This window comes from Ammospiza nelsoni, chromosome Z (genome assembly GCF_027579445.1).
Source record: "Ammospiza nelsoni isolate bAmmNel1 chromosome Z, bAmmNel1.pri, whole genome shotgun sequence".
NCBI lineage: Eukaryota > Metazoa > Chordata > Aves > Passeriformes > Passerellidae > Ammospiza > Ammospiza nelsoni.
The window spans coordinates 78,756,342-78,769,428 of record NC_080669.1 but is presented as its reverse complement, the minus strand read 5'-3'; the positions used below and the strand labels follow the sequence as shown (position 1 = coordinate 78,769,428).

General features: G+C 61.3%; 1 protein-coding gene across 1 annotated transcript; it reads left to right on the top strand.

The window, feature by feature from the left end:
• Positions 1–206: 206 nt before the first annotated feature.
• On the top strand, positions 207–12,319 carry TESK1 (testis associated actin remodelling kinase 1). Its single transcript, XM_059493156.1, has 10 exons — positions 207–462; positions 7,200–7,321; positions 7,456–7,504; positions 7,728–7,874; positions 8,050–8,132; positions 8,812–8,902; positions 9,122–9,205; positions 9,661–9,750; positions 9,916–10,075; positions 10,314–12,319. The coding sequence occupies exons 1-10, from the start codon at positions 244–246 to the stop codon at positions 11,348–11,350; spliced, it is 2,082 nt and encodes a 693-aa protein (XP_059349139.1). The 5' UTR covers positions 207–243; the 3' UTR covers positions 11,351–12,319.
• The last annotated feature ends 768 nt before the right edge of the window (positions 12,320–13,087 follow it).

The window sequence follows — 13,087 nt, the reverse complement described above, 5'->3', positions numbered from 1 at the left end:
GTTAAGGGCTGTCCCCGCCCCAGCCCCGCCCCGCCGGTGCCAGCGCTCGGGGCGGCGGAGGCACAGCGCCGGGCCGCAGCAGGGGTCGGGGGGGAGCCGGCGCCGGGCCATGAGCGCGGAGCGCCCCGGAGCGCCGCCCGCCCCGCGCCGCCGCCGCCGCCGCCGCCGCTGCCGCTAGCATCGCCCCGGGGGCCGGGAGAGCGGCGGCGCCCCGGCCGCGCGGCTGCCCCGGCGGGGATGTGAATGGCGCTGGGGGTGCTCGGCGGGACCGACATGGAGTGGGAGAAGCTGCCGCGGCGGCCCAGCGAGGGCGAGGGGGAGGCGGCGGGGCCGTGGCCGGGCTGCGGGCGGCTGCGGCCCTCCTCGTACCGGGCGCTGCGCAGCGCCGTCTCCACCCTGGCGCGCATCGACGACTTCTACTGCGAGAAGATCGGGGCCGGCTTCTTCTCCGAGGTCTTCAAGGTGTGCGGGGCGGGAGCGGGGATGGCGGGCCGCGGGGCATCCCGCCGCGATCGGGCGTCCCCCGGGACCGCGGCAACAGCGCAGCCCCGGCCGCGCCCTCGGCTGGGGAGCGCGATCCCCCGGCAGCCGGGCGAGGCCGGGGCTGCTCCGGGCGGTGCCGAGCGGAGCGGAGCTGGGGACGCCGCGCTCGCCCCGTCCCGGCCGGGGCGTTGTGCCTCCATCGCCCCGGGCAGGGGGAGGGGAGCGCCGGCTCTGTTTACAGCCGGGGAGGCTGAGCGCTCCGAGCGCCGCGCCGTGGGGTGCGCGGGGGGTCGGGTGGCGGCAGCCGAGCCCCGGGGACCCCCGTCTCAGGGCTGGACAGCCGAGCCCGCCCGGGGTGTGCCGGTGGCCGGCAATCCAGGTAGCGCTCCTAGGCACTGCAAGGTGATGTCCGGCGTTGCCGGGCCTGCCGAGCAGGTGATGTGCAGGATTCCCCGCGGGACCCCTACGAAGGTGTTTGGCTGTGGGACAGGGGTGTGATGCCGTAGAAGAGCAGGGGGCTGGCTCCTGGCGGAGCCCCCAGAGCTGCCTTTGTCCTCCATGCTCTCAGGGACTGTCAGGGTGGGGATGCCTGTGTGTGGCCCGTGCCCACGATACCGGAGTGTGAGTGCTGGTGGGGAGCTCGGGGTCTCCAGCAATGAGGCAGAGGTGCATGCTGGCAGTATCCTGCCAGGCCAGTGCTCTGCTGCTGGGGATGAAGGGCTGTGCCTCGGTGTCACCACTACCTCTCCCGGCAGAGGGGAGGTGTGTGCATGTGTTGTTTTCAGCGTCGGCATCACTTAAGGTACTGTAAGCCACGGGCCAGGACTGCCCTTAAGTGATGATATAGTGGCTTCATATCCCTCAAAGAGCGGCTTAGGGCTGGGCACAACCCCCACTACCTGCCACCACAGTCACTGAGGTCACAGGCAGCACAACCGTCAGGGCATTCACATCCTGGCGGTACCCTGGGGTCCCTCTCCAACCCTGACACCATTCCCCACTCAGCAGTGGGACCCCCTGACCTGTTTCCTCCTCAGCCACCAAAGAGGTGTCCTGTGAGGGGCCATGGAGAATGTGCAGAGAGGTCCCTTTCCTCCATGCTCCTTCCTGGAGCTCCCAGTGGAGCCATGACCTCCCTGCTGGCTGGGTTTCTGCTATTGATCTCTGGCTTGGAGTGCACAACAGCACCTTGGAGCAGAGGGAGGCATTTAATAATGTCAGGCGTGGATATGGCTCTTTAATAATGGATGTTCCCGTGTCTCAGCGAGGCCACAGTCTCTTCTTGCCTCGCTGTTTGTTTTCCCACTCTCTGCAGGAGCCACAAAATGCTCCTTCTCCCATACACTGTTCAGGTTCTTGTAGGGCCACTGGCACGTAGGATTTGGGGCATTGGCGAAGGTTGAGGGGTGGGAAGGGATCAGGATCAGTAATCGACATGTGTGCATGGTGGCAAGGAAGCAGGGATGGGAGGGGGCCAGATGGGGCTTTGTGCTTGTGTGGTGGATTGAGTCCAAGAGCTCAGCAGGATGGTGGGGTAAGCCTGGGATCTGAGCTGGGGTTTGGCCGCCAGAGCTCGTGAGGAGGACAGAGCTTGGCAGGGCAGCCCAGGACCCATTTTCCTCCCACCTCCCTTCCTCCTTCTGTAGCTTTCCAAGGCTGTGGGCACTTTAATTTGCCTGCTCTGTGTGGCTCCTGAGCCATATGTGATTCCAGCCTTGGTGGGTGAGGGGGACAGGGAGGGGACCTTGACATCTCTGCCCCTGCGCAGGTAGCTCGGTCCTGGCGTGGAGCTGAGCCAGGGCCAGGCAGGGTGCTGACACTGTCAGCATCTCACTGTCTTCTCAGCATTAAAACCAAAGGACTCAGTGTGTCCTAGCCCTGGTGTCCCAAGCTAGCCCCTCCAGTCAAGCACCTCTCTCAGAAAGGCTGTCCAGAGCAAAGAGGAGACACCAGTGACAAGAAGCTGCTCTTTTTCATGGCGCTTGTTCGTAGCTGATTACCCACTGTGCTGCAGAGCAGGGCTGTTTTCCCTCTGGAGCAGCTGGTTCTCATGCCTTTCCCTGTGCAATTTCAGAGGCACTAGGCCCCCCATTTTCTCAGATACACAGACATTGCAGGAAGCCACCTCTCTATTTCCAATTGACTGAGCAGATTGAGCCAGGTCTCTTTGTGCCAGGCATTTTCTCCAACCCTTAAACCATTGTTGCAGCTCTTCCTCAAATCCCTGTCTTACTTTCCCATGTTCTGGCTGCAGCAGACCCAGGGGCTGTGGGCAGCATCCTTGGGGCTCTATCCAGAGGCCTTCACTCATCTGAATCTCAGCCTCATGCCCTGATGTTGCACATCCTCTTGGAAATGCCATCTCCCAGGGTGCAGCTCTATGATGTGCTCTGTCCAGCACCCCATTTCCATGTTGTGTGTGTGTGTGTGGTTTAGCAGCTCCCAGCATGGGCATAGCTCAGGAGAGAGTTTTGGCATCACTGTCACTTGCCCATCTCTGCTCGCTTCCCCACCAACCTTTGGAGTTTTCTATTTACTTCCAATTTTCCGGTGCAACTAATGGAGCAAGTCCCTTCCTCTTATCTGCTGCCCTTCATCAGGGACATTGCCTCGTTTTACAGAGCAGAATGAAGCAGCGTGACACTGATGGGGAAACTAAGGCAGGCAGGGAGGAAGTGAATTAGCCAAGGTCAGCCAGCCATGGCAAGGCTGGGAGCAGCCCTGGCCCCGCAGCTGCCGCTTGGGAGTCCTGGGCACAGGAAACGTGTTGTGCTGACCAGCTGGAGACCTGCCAGCCCCTCTCCTGCTCTGTCACAGGGCAGGCTCCAGCCTTGCCAGCCAGGCCAGGCAGTGATCTGCCACCACAGTGTAGCACTGGCACTGCCCCGGCCCCTGCTGTGCCCTAGGAGAACAGGAGGTGGGGGTTGCTGGTGCTCAAGCACCCTCCAAGAACAGGTGCTTTGTCTCATCCTCAAAGTCTGTCTTGACTGATTCTGCCTTTTCCATTTGATGAGCACGCTTTCCAGTCCCAGCCTGTTGTGTTACTGTGATTCCTGTGAGCTCAGATGCAGTTGTTGTGGGTGGCTGTGGGTTACCAGTGCCATTGCAAGCTCCCTTGTCCCCTCCTGTATCCCCCACAGAACTCTCAGGGGTGACGGGCGCAGGTTGGTGTCCCTGTATGACTGTGCCCTGCTTGTGTGGGGCAGGGCAATGAGCAGAGAGTGGGGCTGTGTGCCAGGCTGTCCCCAGTGCAGGCTGCCGGGGGGTGGCTGCTGAGACCTCCGGATGGGAAGATGTCAGGGAGCTTTGCCCCATGTCTAGACGGGAGCGCCGGCTGTGGGGAGGGAGCAGGCCGTCTGCTTGCTCTGATTAGCATGCTCTTTAAATAAGACTCTAATTTCCGCTGTTAAAAGAGCTCAGATCCCTTGTGCCCAGGCTGGGGCTGCCGCCAGCCCGGCCCATCCCCCAGCCCTGTGTGCTGGCGGCAGATGTGATGGGGACCAACATGCCACGGCACCCTGGCTCACCCGCGGAACCCCTGAATGCACCAGCCATGTGGGATGCCGGGGAGCATCGGAGAGGGGTGAGGGCTTGCCTGTTTCCTGGGTGGGGGACAAGTGGTATGTGCTCCCCCTGCAGCCCCACACGGCTGCCCGGCTGAGCTCAGCTCCGGGGAATGCGCTGGGATTCCTGGGCACCATGCCAGGGTGCATGAGAGAGGCGAGAGGGGACACCTTCCTGCCCGAGGAGGTTGTGCTGCCTGCTGCCTTCTCTGAACGGCAGTGAGGCAGGAAGCCTCCTTAGTGGGGGGCTTCGAGCCCCCTGCAGCCATGGCTGATGCCCTTTGCTGCGGGTTCTGTGTCAGGGGGTGCCAGGGTGCTGGGCTGGTGCTAGCACTTGGACAGACTGGGTAAACTGGGCAGTGCCTGTGGGAGTCATGGAAAGGGAGCATAACTCCTTCCCTGCTGTCCCAGGTCTGGGCTGGCCTTGAGCTGTCCCAGGTATGGGCTCGCCTTGCAGGGGAGATGGCAAAACAGGGCCTCACAAGTGAGTTCATTGGACAGCCTCAAGGACATCATGCCCCATGGGGGTGGAATCACGGAAAAAGACATTGGGGCAGGGCTGTACTGGGCAGGAGCTCCTGGGATCCCTGGGATAATTCCTGAAGAAGCGGCTTTCGCAAGCCCCCAGGCTGCCTCTCCTCCAGTGTAAAGGTGTCCAACCCCATGTGACTGCGCTCAGCCCTCACTCAGCCCATTCCAATGGCAGGTGGCTTTTTAATGAGGAATTCAGCCACGGCACCTCCCGACCAACCGTGTGGGGCTGAGCTGGCGCCCACCAGATGCTGCTCCCTGATGCAGGGCTGCCACTGCTGGCAGGGAGCTGGCCAGCCCTGCGGCCATGGCCACCGAGTGCCAGCACTGTGCATGCCACATGGCATTCCTGGGCATTCCTGGCGTGGGCGCGTGGCGCCGGAGCCTTGCCGCCTCCAGCCATCCCGGCGGGCATGAGCCTGCCTGCGACACTGAGCCCGGTCCTGCTGTCTGGCAGCTGCTGGTGCCAGCCAAACTGACCCAGCCAGTCCTGCCAGCCCCACGTGGCGTGGGAAGGGAAGGAAGCACTGCCACCAGGAGAGCTGGGTCAGGAATGATAGCTTTTGCTGGGCAGCACCCAGTGCCAGAGGCTGGGCAAGGCTGTGGATCCTGCTGGCCTTGTCCAGGCTCTGCCTTCCTCAACCCCCGGCTCCATGGGGAGCTGGAGGGACCAAGGGAGACTGTGCCCACCCTGCTTTGGTCACACAGGCCACCTCCTTAAAGCCTGCACTGAAGCCTGGCTGAGAGCCCAGTTTCTGGTTTCTGTTTCTGGTGCTGCCCTCAGCTGCTCCACCGACAGGGATGGGTGGAGGAAGGACAGCGATGGGTGAGATGGAGTGGGGTTTCCCCTTGCCCTTGGTCCAGGTGTGACCAAGGAGTCCTGGGGTGTCAGGATGGCATTGTCAGCAGTTCCAGGTGCTGCTGGGCAGTGGTGTGATGAGCAGGGCAGTGAGCACAGGGAGGATTGGAGCCCCATTAGAGGGAGCGCTCTGGGTGCTCCCCACAGCAGGCTCTGCAGTTTCACCCTGGGACAGGCTCTCCCTGAACCCAGGAGCTCAGTGTGTCCAGTGCTCAGCAAGGAGGAGGCGTGGGGAAATCCACCCTCCCTTCTCCCTGCAGCATGGTGGGTGCCAGGATAGGGGCCTGTGGTGGCAGGTGTCCAGGTGTCCCCTTGCCACTCGTCAGGGTCCACTCCGAGCTCTGCTGTCACGTGGCCCCTGTCAGTGGGTCAGGAGTGCCAGCTGGCTCTCTGGGGCTGGCTGGAGGTGGCACAGGTGTAACTGGAGCAGGGTGCCCACAGGCAGGTGTCTGCTGAATTATTCAAAGCCTCTGCATGAGCTCAGGGAGCTGATGGTGGCACGGCACAATTATTGCCTTTCACTTCCACTCTGACTGGGACTGGTTTGGCATCAGTGCACACAGACATGTAGAAGAACTTTCATAGAGCACTCATTTTCCCCAGGGCCTCTTGAAGGGATGTGCTGCTGCTCCATCCCCTGGGTGTTTTCTGCTGGATAGATCCCCATCGTGGCATGCACCCCAGGAGCAGTGCTGGCCATGGGGTGAGAGGAGAGCCCTGGAGGGGCTAGCATGGCAGCCTCCCTCCGTTGTGGTGGGGACAAGGGCCAAGCTCGGAGCAGGACAGGGGTGCTGGACATCCTGCCTCCTGCCAACCCCCTGTGTTTTTCCTGGGAAGGCAATCCCTGACGTGAGGGGTGTTGTGGGGGTGTTGTGGGGCTGGCCAGGGCTGGCACCAGCTCAGCAGCCTCAACCAGCATTGACTAAAAAGGAGAAGAGCAGGGAGCTGACGGCAGCACTGAGGAATGCCTGTGCCTCAGTGCACAGCTCCGTGTGTGCTGGGGGGCAGCTGGGATCCACTGGGTTGTCCCCCCGGGCAGCTGCTGCTCCGAGGCGGGGCTGGCATCCCACCCCCAGCACCTGCTCAGGAGGGGACCCTCAACACTGGTTTGGTCCCCCCACAACAGTGTCAGGTCAGGGCATCCCGTGCTCTTCCCTTGCCCTGCACATGCCAGGGAGCTGCAGATAGATGGGGTGTCCGTGCTTGGCCATGCTCCAGCTGCTGTTCTTGGCGGGGGACCAGGCCCCCAGATCGCATGACAGTGTTGGGCTGGGGCTGGCTAAATATACAGCTCATCCAGGCTCCATGCCCTGCCAGACTCGGGTCAAGCGCTACAGCTGGCCACACCTAGAGCTGGTTCCGAGGGGCCCCCTCTTTGCTCCACCCCGTGCTGGTAGGGTCTGGCTGGGTGGTGCTGACCCAAAACCAGTCCTCCCCGATGCTTCCCAATCCTGTACCTGCCTGTTCTTACAGTGGAGCTGGGCTCACAGCTTCTGGAGCTGTTGTTGCCTCTCAGAGTTCAGGGCAGTGTAGCTTGGTGGAGGGAGCATAACAAGCAGGGTGCCCCAGGAGGGATGGGGCTGTGTGTCATCAGTCCTGGGAGTGCTTGGAGATGTGGGTAAAGTGCCCCCCTAGCCCTGGTGGTCCCTGGGGTGCCGTGGGATGCTTAGCTCCCCTCTCTGGGCTGGGGTGGGAGCCAGGTGAAGCCTCGTGTCCATGGGGGCTGCAGAGGTGAGGCTCAGCCTTCCCTGCATCCCCTCCAGGTGCGGCACCGCCAGTCAGGGCAGATCATGGTGCTGAAGATGAACAAGCTGACCAGCAACCGGGGCAACATGCTGCGGGAGGTGCAGCTCATGAACCGCCTCTCGCACCCCAACATCCTCAGGTAGGACCTGCTCCCCCACTGCCGGCCCCCACTTTTCCCTGGCCTGGGGGTTTGGAGCTGCTACTGCTGCTGCTGGATAAGCTGTTGGGTCTGGTCCCTGCCACAGCCACCCTCAGATCTCCTCTGTCTCACAGGTTCATGGGGGTATGTGTGCACCAGGGACAGCTGCATGCACTGACAGAGGTAAGAGTGTGGCAACAGCCATGAGTCTCGGGGTTCCTGCAAGCCTGGGGAAGGGACAGTGATGCCTATGGGGACACATTCTTGGCCTGTGACATGTGCAGACAAGGCCTGCTGGGAGGCTGTGGTGTGGGTTGGTTGGAATATGCATTAGGAGGAGAGATGGGCATCCAGTGTTATGGGGGGGAGGCATGCTGTGGTGCAATGGCCTGGCTCTCCCCATCAGTACATCAACGGTGGGAACCTGGAGCAGCTGCTGGACAGCCCTGTGCCCCTCTCCTGGTCCATGCGTGTCAAGCTGGCCCTCGACATCGCCCATGGCCTACGCTACCTGCACTCCAAGGGCATTTTCCACCGTGACCTCACCTCCAAGGTACAGGATGTCCCCGGGCACCGCATTCCCATGTTGTCCCGTACCCGTGTTGCTTCCTTGCTGCCCGAGGTGTGGCAGGCTGGGGAGCAGGAGGCTGTGCTGGGACATCCTGAAAACACTGGCCAGGGAGGTAGGGCTGGTGCACTTGGTGTGACAGGTCCTCCTGTGCCCACAGAACTGCCTGGTGCGCTGCGAGGCCAGTGGCTACACAGCTGTAGTGGGTGACTTTGGCTTGGCAGAAAAGATCCCCACCTACAGGTACGTGGGCAGCATCCACCTGTCCATCCCCATCCCTGGAGCCCACTCAGAGCAGAAGCTGGAGAGGGATGGACCTTGGGGATGCAGCTAAAAGGGTGGGAATGACCGCAGGGCATCCCCTAAGGGGCAGTAATTAGCATTGACTCCGTGACTCTCAGAAGGCTGATCAATCACTTTATTATACTGCACTTATTAAGAAACCCATCACCCTCAAGAGGTGGTCACGATACAGGTGAACCCAATCGTTCTTTCAATCCAAACACCGCCACCAGCGGCCAGTTAAGAAATCACCCTTTGGTAAACAACTCTCCATAACACATTCCACGTGTTCTCAACAACAGGTGCAGCAAGTGAAGATAAGAATTGCTTAGCATTCTTTTCTCTGACCTTCTCACAGCCTCTCCCACGATAATGTTGTCAGTAGCCAGAGAGGTGCTGCCACAGGAGTGGGAGTGGTGAGATAGTCCCTGGCAGGGCAGACTCCAGGAGCAGTTTGGGAATGGCTAGGAGGAGGTGGAGAAGAGGGGGGTGTGACTGGGAAGAGATAAGTTTGCAGAGTGCATGGAAGAGGCTTAGCCCAGGAGGGGAGATGGAGATGGTGATCTAGTCTGCTGCAGCAGGGGGATGGGAGGTTGGGCATGTGGGGGACTGGGCAGCTGATATTCCCCTTATCTCCCAGTGAGGGCAGCGAGAAGGAGCCGCTGGCCGTGGTGGGCTCCCCGTACTGGATGGCACCCGAGGTGCTGCGTGGGGAGATCTACAACGAGAAGGTGAGGCTGCCCTGTGTGGGGCTTTACTCAGGCTTGCGCTGCCAGTGGTTTGCAGTCCTGGGGTGCATCCGGAGGGAAGGAATTGGGCATCCCTCTGGTGACAAGGTGCCAGAGCCCCAGTGTGGTGCTGCAGGGAGGAGAAGGACTGTGGCCTTGCAGCGTGGTGGGCACATCAGCTGAGGGCTGCAGGGTGCACTGACGAGTCCCTGCTCTCTGCAGGCCGATGTGTTTGCATATGGCATCATCCTGTGTGAGACCATTGCTCGTGTGCCAGCTGACCCCGACTACCTGCCCCGCACTGAGGTGACTGGGATGGGAACGGGGAGTTGTGGGCAGCAGCACTGGGGCTGGGGCCATTTCATCAAACAAGGGGGGGCCATTCTGTATGGGGCAGAGACCCATGTGCAGGACTGGTCCCACATCTCAGGGCTAGGGTGCTGTGTTCCACTTGCTGCCCAGGGAGGGAGGGATGGTCTCTGCTGGTGACTTCAGAACCCATAGTGAGCCTGGAAAGGAGAACAGGGCAGTTAAATTAAGGCAGAGGGCAGAAGTGGTACCTGTGTCATAATATCCCCCAACCTTAGCCCAATTTGGGGTGACATCAGAGTTCTCCCCTGCTGTGTCCCTGCTGGGGTGCTTCCAGATCCACAGTCCTGTGTGACAGTGCAGGGGGTAGGGGACCAGCCCATGTTGGATCCCCTGGGCCTTGTGGTGCCCTAGGAGACCCAGCCTTACTCTTCTTCCTTTCCCTGGTGCAGGATTTTGGTCTGGACGTCACCACTTTCCGCACCATGGTGGGAATTGACTGCCCAGCGGCCTTCCTCCAGCTGGCTTTTCACTGCTGCAGTGTGAGACTCCCACCTCCGCTGGCTGCCCTTCCCAGCTAGGGCAGGCGGGCAGGACAGGCTGCCTGGCCTGCTCACAGGGCGAGCAGGGAGCTGCCTCTGCTCTGCAGGGCTCCCTGGGGTGCTTGAGGAGGCACAGCCCTGATGGGGAATCCCTGCTGCCCACAGATGGAGCCCACCTCCCGCCCCTCATTCCTGGAAATCACGCAGTGCCTGGAGAGCATCCTGCAGCACCAGCTGGGCGCCGAGGGTGCCAGGACCACCCTGTTTGGCATCGGGGAGAGTCTGCCTGCATCTGGAGCTGCAGCTACACTAGCCACACTCACTGGTACGTGGGCGCCTCGGGGACAGGCCGTAGCAGGGTGGAAAGGTGGGGGAGTGTGGGGTTTCCCATCCCACCCCATCAGCTGTCGGGGAGGAGACAGGGGTGTGTGAGGTCTCTGGGATAGAGCTGGTCCCTGTTCCTCCCTTGGGGTGCACCCCTACCTTGTTGGGCCCGACACCCCATAGCACCCCACAGGGGCGGCTGCTGGCTGCTGGTGACACTCTCCTGTGCCCATGCCCAGGGGTGGCCAGGAGGTCAGCCAGCCACACCGAGCAGTCGCCCCTGCGTGAGCTGGGGACACAGCACCTGCAGCCAGACCAGCGCCTGTCCCGCAGCCAGTCTGACATGTTCCCTTCTAAGTCACGCACCCTGCTGCGGCCGCTGGAGCCTTACAGCGGGGCCAGGTCCAAGGAGACATCCACCCGTGTCAACCCCTTCTCCCATCGTGAGGACCTGAAGGGGGGAAAGATCAAGCTCTTTGACACGCCGAGCAAGTCGGTTATCTCGCTCACCTTCGACCTGCCGCCCCCTGCCCCACTGCAGCTCAGCAACCCCGTGACGCCCGAGCCCGCCGTGGAGGCGCAGTGCGACTTCTCAGCGCCCGCCAGCAGCCCCCGCAAGTGCCACTCTCTGCCCTCTTCTCCCGAGCTGACCCACCGGGGGGGCCTGGAGCTGGCTATGGGGTCCTCTCATCCCACTGACGACCCCCAGCCCCCCGCCCTCCTTCCTCCCCCAGCGTGGGGAGGAGCCCCCAGCCCCAGCTCCAAGGCAGAGGAGCAGATGGACCGCGGCCCAGACAGCTCCAAGCCGCCGCAGCCCGGCCCGCTGCCCCTCAACAGCAACTTCATCCGCACCTCATCCTCGGGCACGCGGGCCTGGCAGCCAGACGTGCGGGCCCCCAACGGGCTCCTCATCAACAACAACCACATGATGGTCAGCAAACCTCTAGCCTGGGGCAGCGGGCTGGAGCACGGCTTCTCTGAGTTCAGCATCTCCTGCGCAGCAGCGCTGGAGCGGACGGAGCGCTCGGCTATGCTGCCTGGGCACAGCTCCGGTGCCATGCTGGAGCAGGATGAAGTGCTACCCTGCCCTGGCTGCTGCCTCAGTCCCTTCAGCTTTGCTTCCATCTGCCACCGGCCAGCGCCCAGCCCGCCCCGCTACCAGAACCTCAACTGCGAGGCCAGAAGCCTCATCTGCCATGACCGGGGCCAACACCAGAAAGCCCCGGGGCCAGTGCTGGCTGAGCCCAGCCTGAAGCTGCCGGAGGCACAGTCCTAGTGATGGGGACCCTGGGGAGTGGGGCTGAGTCCAGCTGCCCCTTGCACCCCTCTGCAGCCGCAGCACTGGGCAGTGCAGGAGCCTGGCACACCCCCACGGTCTGTCATCACTCGATGCGTGGTGGCCACCAGTGGCCGTGGTGCCAAGTGCTGTGGCTGCCGCGGCGCTGCCCAGGCACTCAGGCACCCACCCCACCAGGATCAGCCTTGGGGATCTGCAGGGAACCCTGGAGGTGGGCTGGGTCTCTGCTGGGGACCAAAGTGCAATAACACTGCTGCCCTGAGCACTGCCCCGAGCGGCAGGGCTGGTCCCCCGCGGGGGCCACGGGGCTCAAGCCCTGGATCCAGGACCCCCTTTCCCCAAGGGCTCACCTTCCTGCAGGCTCTCGCAGAGGGGTTTACAATGAGCCTGCTACCTTGGGAGAACTGGGAGTTCCCCGCACCCAGGCGGGTGAGAGGGACTGGGCTGGGGTAGAGAGGTCAGCGTGTGTATGTGTGTTTTTGGGGATCCTGGGGGGCTGGTGGGTGAACCCATGTGTGTCCACAAGCGTGGGGAGCACAGCCAGTCCCTGACATGGGGAGAAGAGGGCAGGGGACCGTAGAGGGGCAATGCCTGTGGGCAGTGCACAGGGAGGATAGCCAGCACTAGGGTTGTCCCTGCCTGACTGATGCTGAGGGTTGGGTGCTGAGTCAGCACAGCGCCTCACATCTCCCTGGCACGCAGGTTTGGAAGCAGGATGCTGGCAGAGGGGCCAGGATGCCATCCTGGCATCATGGGGATGGGGCCAGTGGGCAGCACAGCTAGGCTGCCTGGCCCCCGGCAAGGGTGGGAGCCGGCTTTCCTCCCTCCTGCACAATGCACTGGTGAATGCAGAACTCTTTGTGTTTTTTTATTATTATTAATAATAATTGCTAGTAATATATACCCAGCTTATTTAAAGTGTTCAATAAAAACTGAATGTCCCAGCAACTCCGACTGCTGGCTCTGTCTCTTGGATGCACATCAGATGTGGGCCCAGAAGGTTGCATGGTCTTGCCTGGGCACTCTGGGGAACTCCTCCAGGACTGCAAACCAGCCTGGCTCAACCCAAGATCTCAACTCCCCTAAAGCACCCATCGCGATTGAGATGCCTTGAGACAAATTCTTTTTCATTATTTAGGTTCTTTGGGTTCACGCCCTTGAATCCACAGTGTTTGCTGTGGTGTACAAGAAAACAAAGAGCAGAAAAACTGGGTCTCTTTATTGGTATAAAGTGAGTTTAGCCAGCAGACAAGACAGACGAGTGACACGTGCCCCCTCCAGAAAGCCTGCCTTTAACACCCTTTTGCTCTTCATGCAAGCTTACTCACACAGCAGTTCATCAGCTATATATGGCACACACAACCTGATCATAGACCGAGAGCATTTTCGCCTGGTTGAACATCACTTCCTCTGCTCTCACCTGGCCACAGTGTTACATCAGGGCTGCTTTGCTTAATCTTCACATGTGCACGTTTCTAGCAGCTATTTTAAGTCCTGATGAGTTGTCTTGCAAAGCGTCAGCCTGCTACAAGTGCCTGACTTAACTTTTGCTTTTGAAAAGCACAATCACACCATGGGACCCTAAGGGTCGTTGCTCTACTCTCTAATTAGCGCAAAAAATCCCCAAATGTCAGCACAGGCAGGGGCCAGTTCGGGCTCAGCTTCCTTCCTTGGGTGCTGAGCTTTGCCGAGGCCGCCGAGTGCTGGGTTGTCTGA

Excerpts from the sequence above, each read along its gene's own strand:
- TESK1 (XM_059493156.1), top strand. The coding sequence starts at position 244 with ATGGCGCTGGGGGTGCTCGGCGGGACCGACATGGAGTGGGAGAAGCTG. Across the intron at positions 463-7,199 it reads TCTTCTCCGAGGTCTTCAAG|GTGCGGCACCGCCAGTCAGG; the intron begins GTGTGCGGGGCG and ends CATCCCCTCCAG. Across the intron at positions 7,505-7,727 it reads AGCTGCATGCACTGACAGAG|TACATCAACGGTGGGAACCT; the intron begins GTAAGAGTGTGG and ends TCTCCCCATCAG.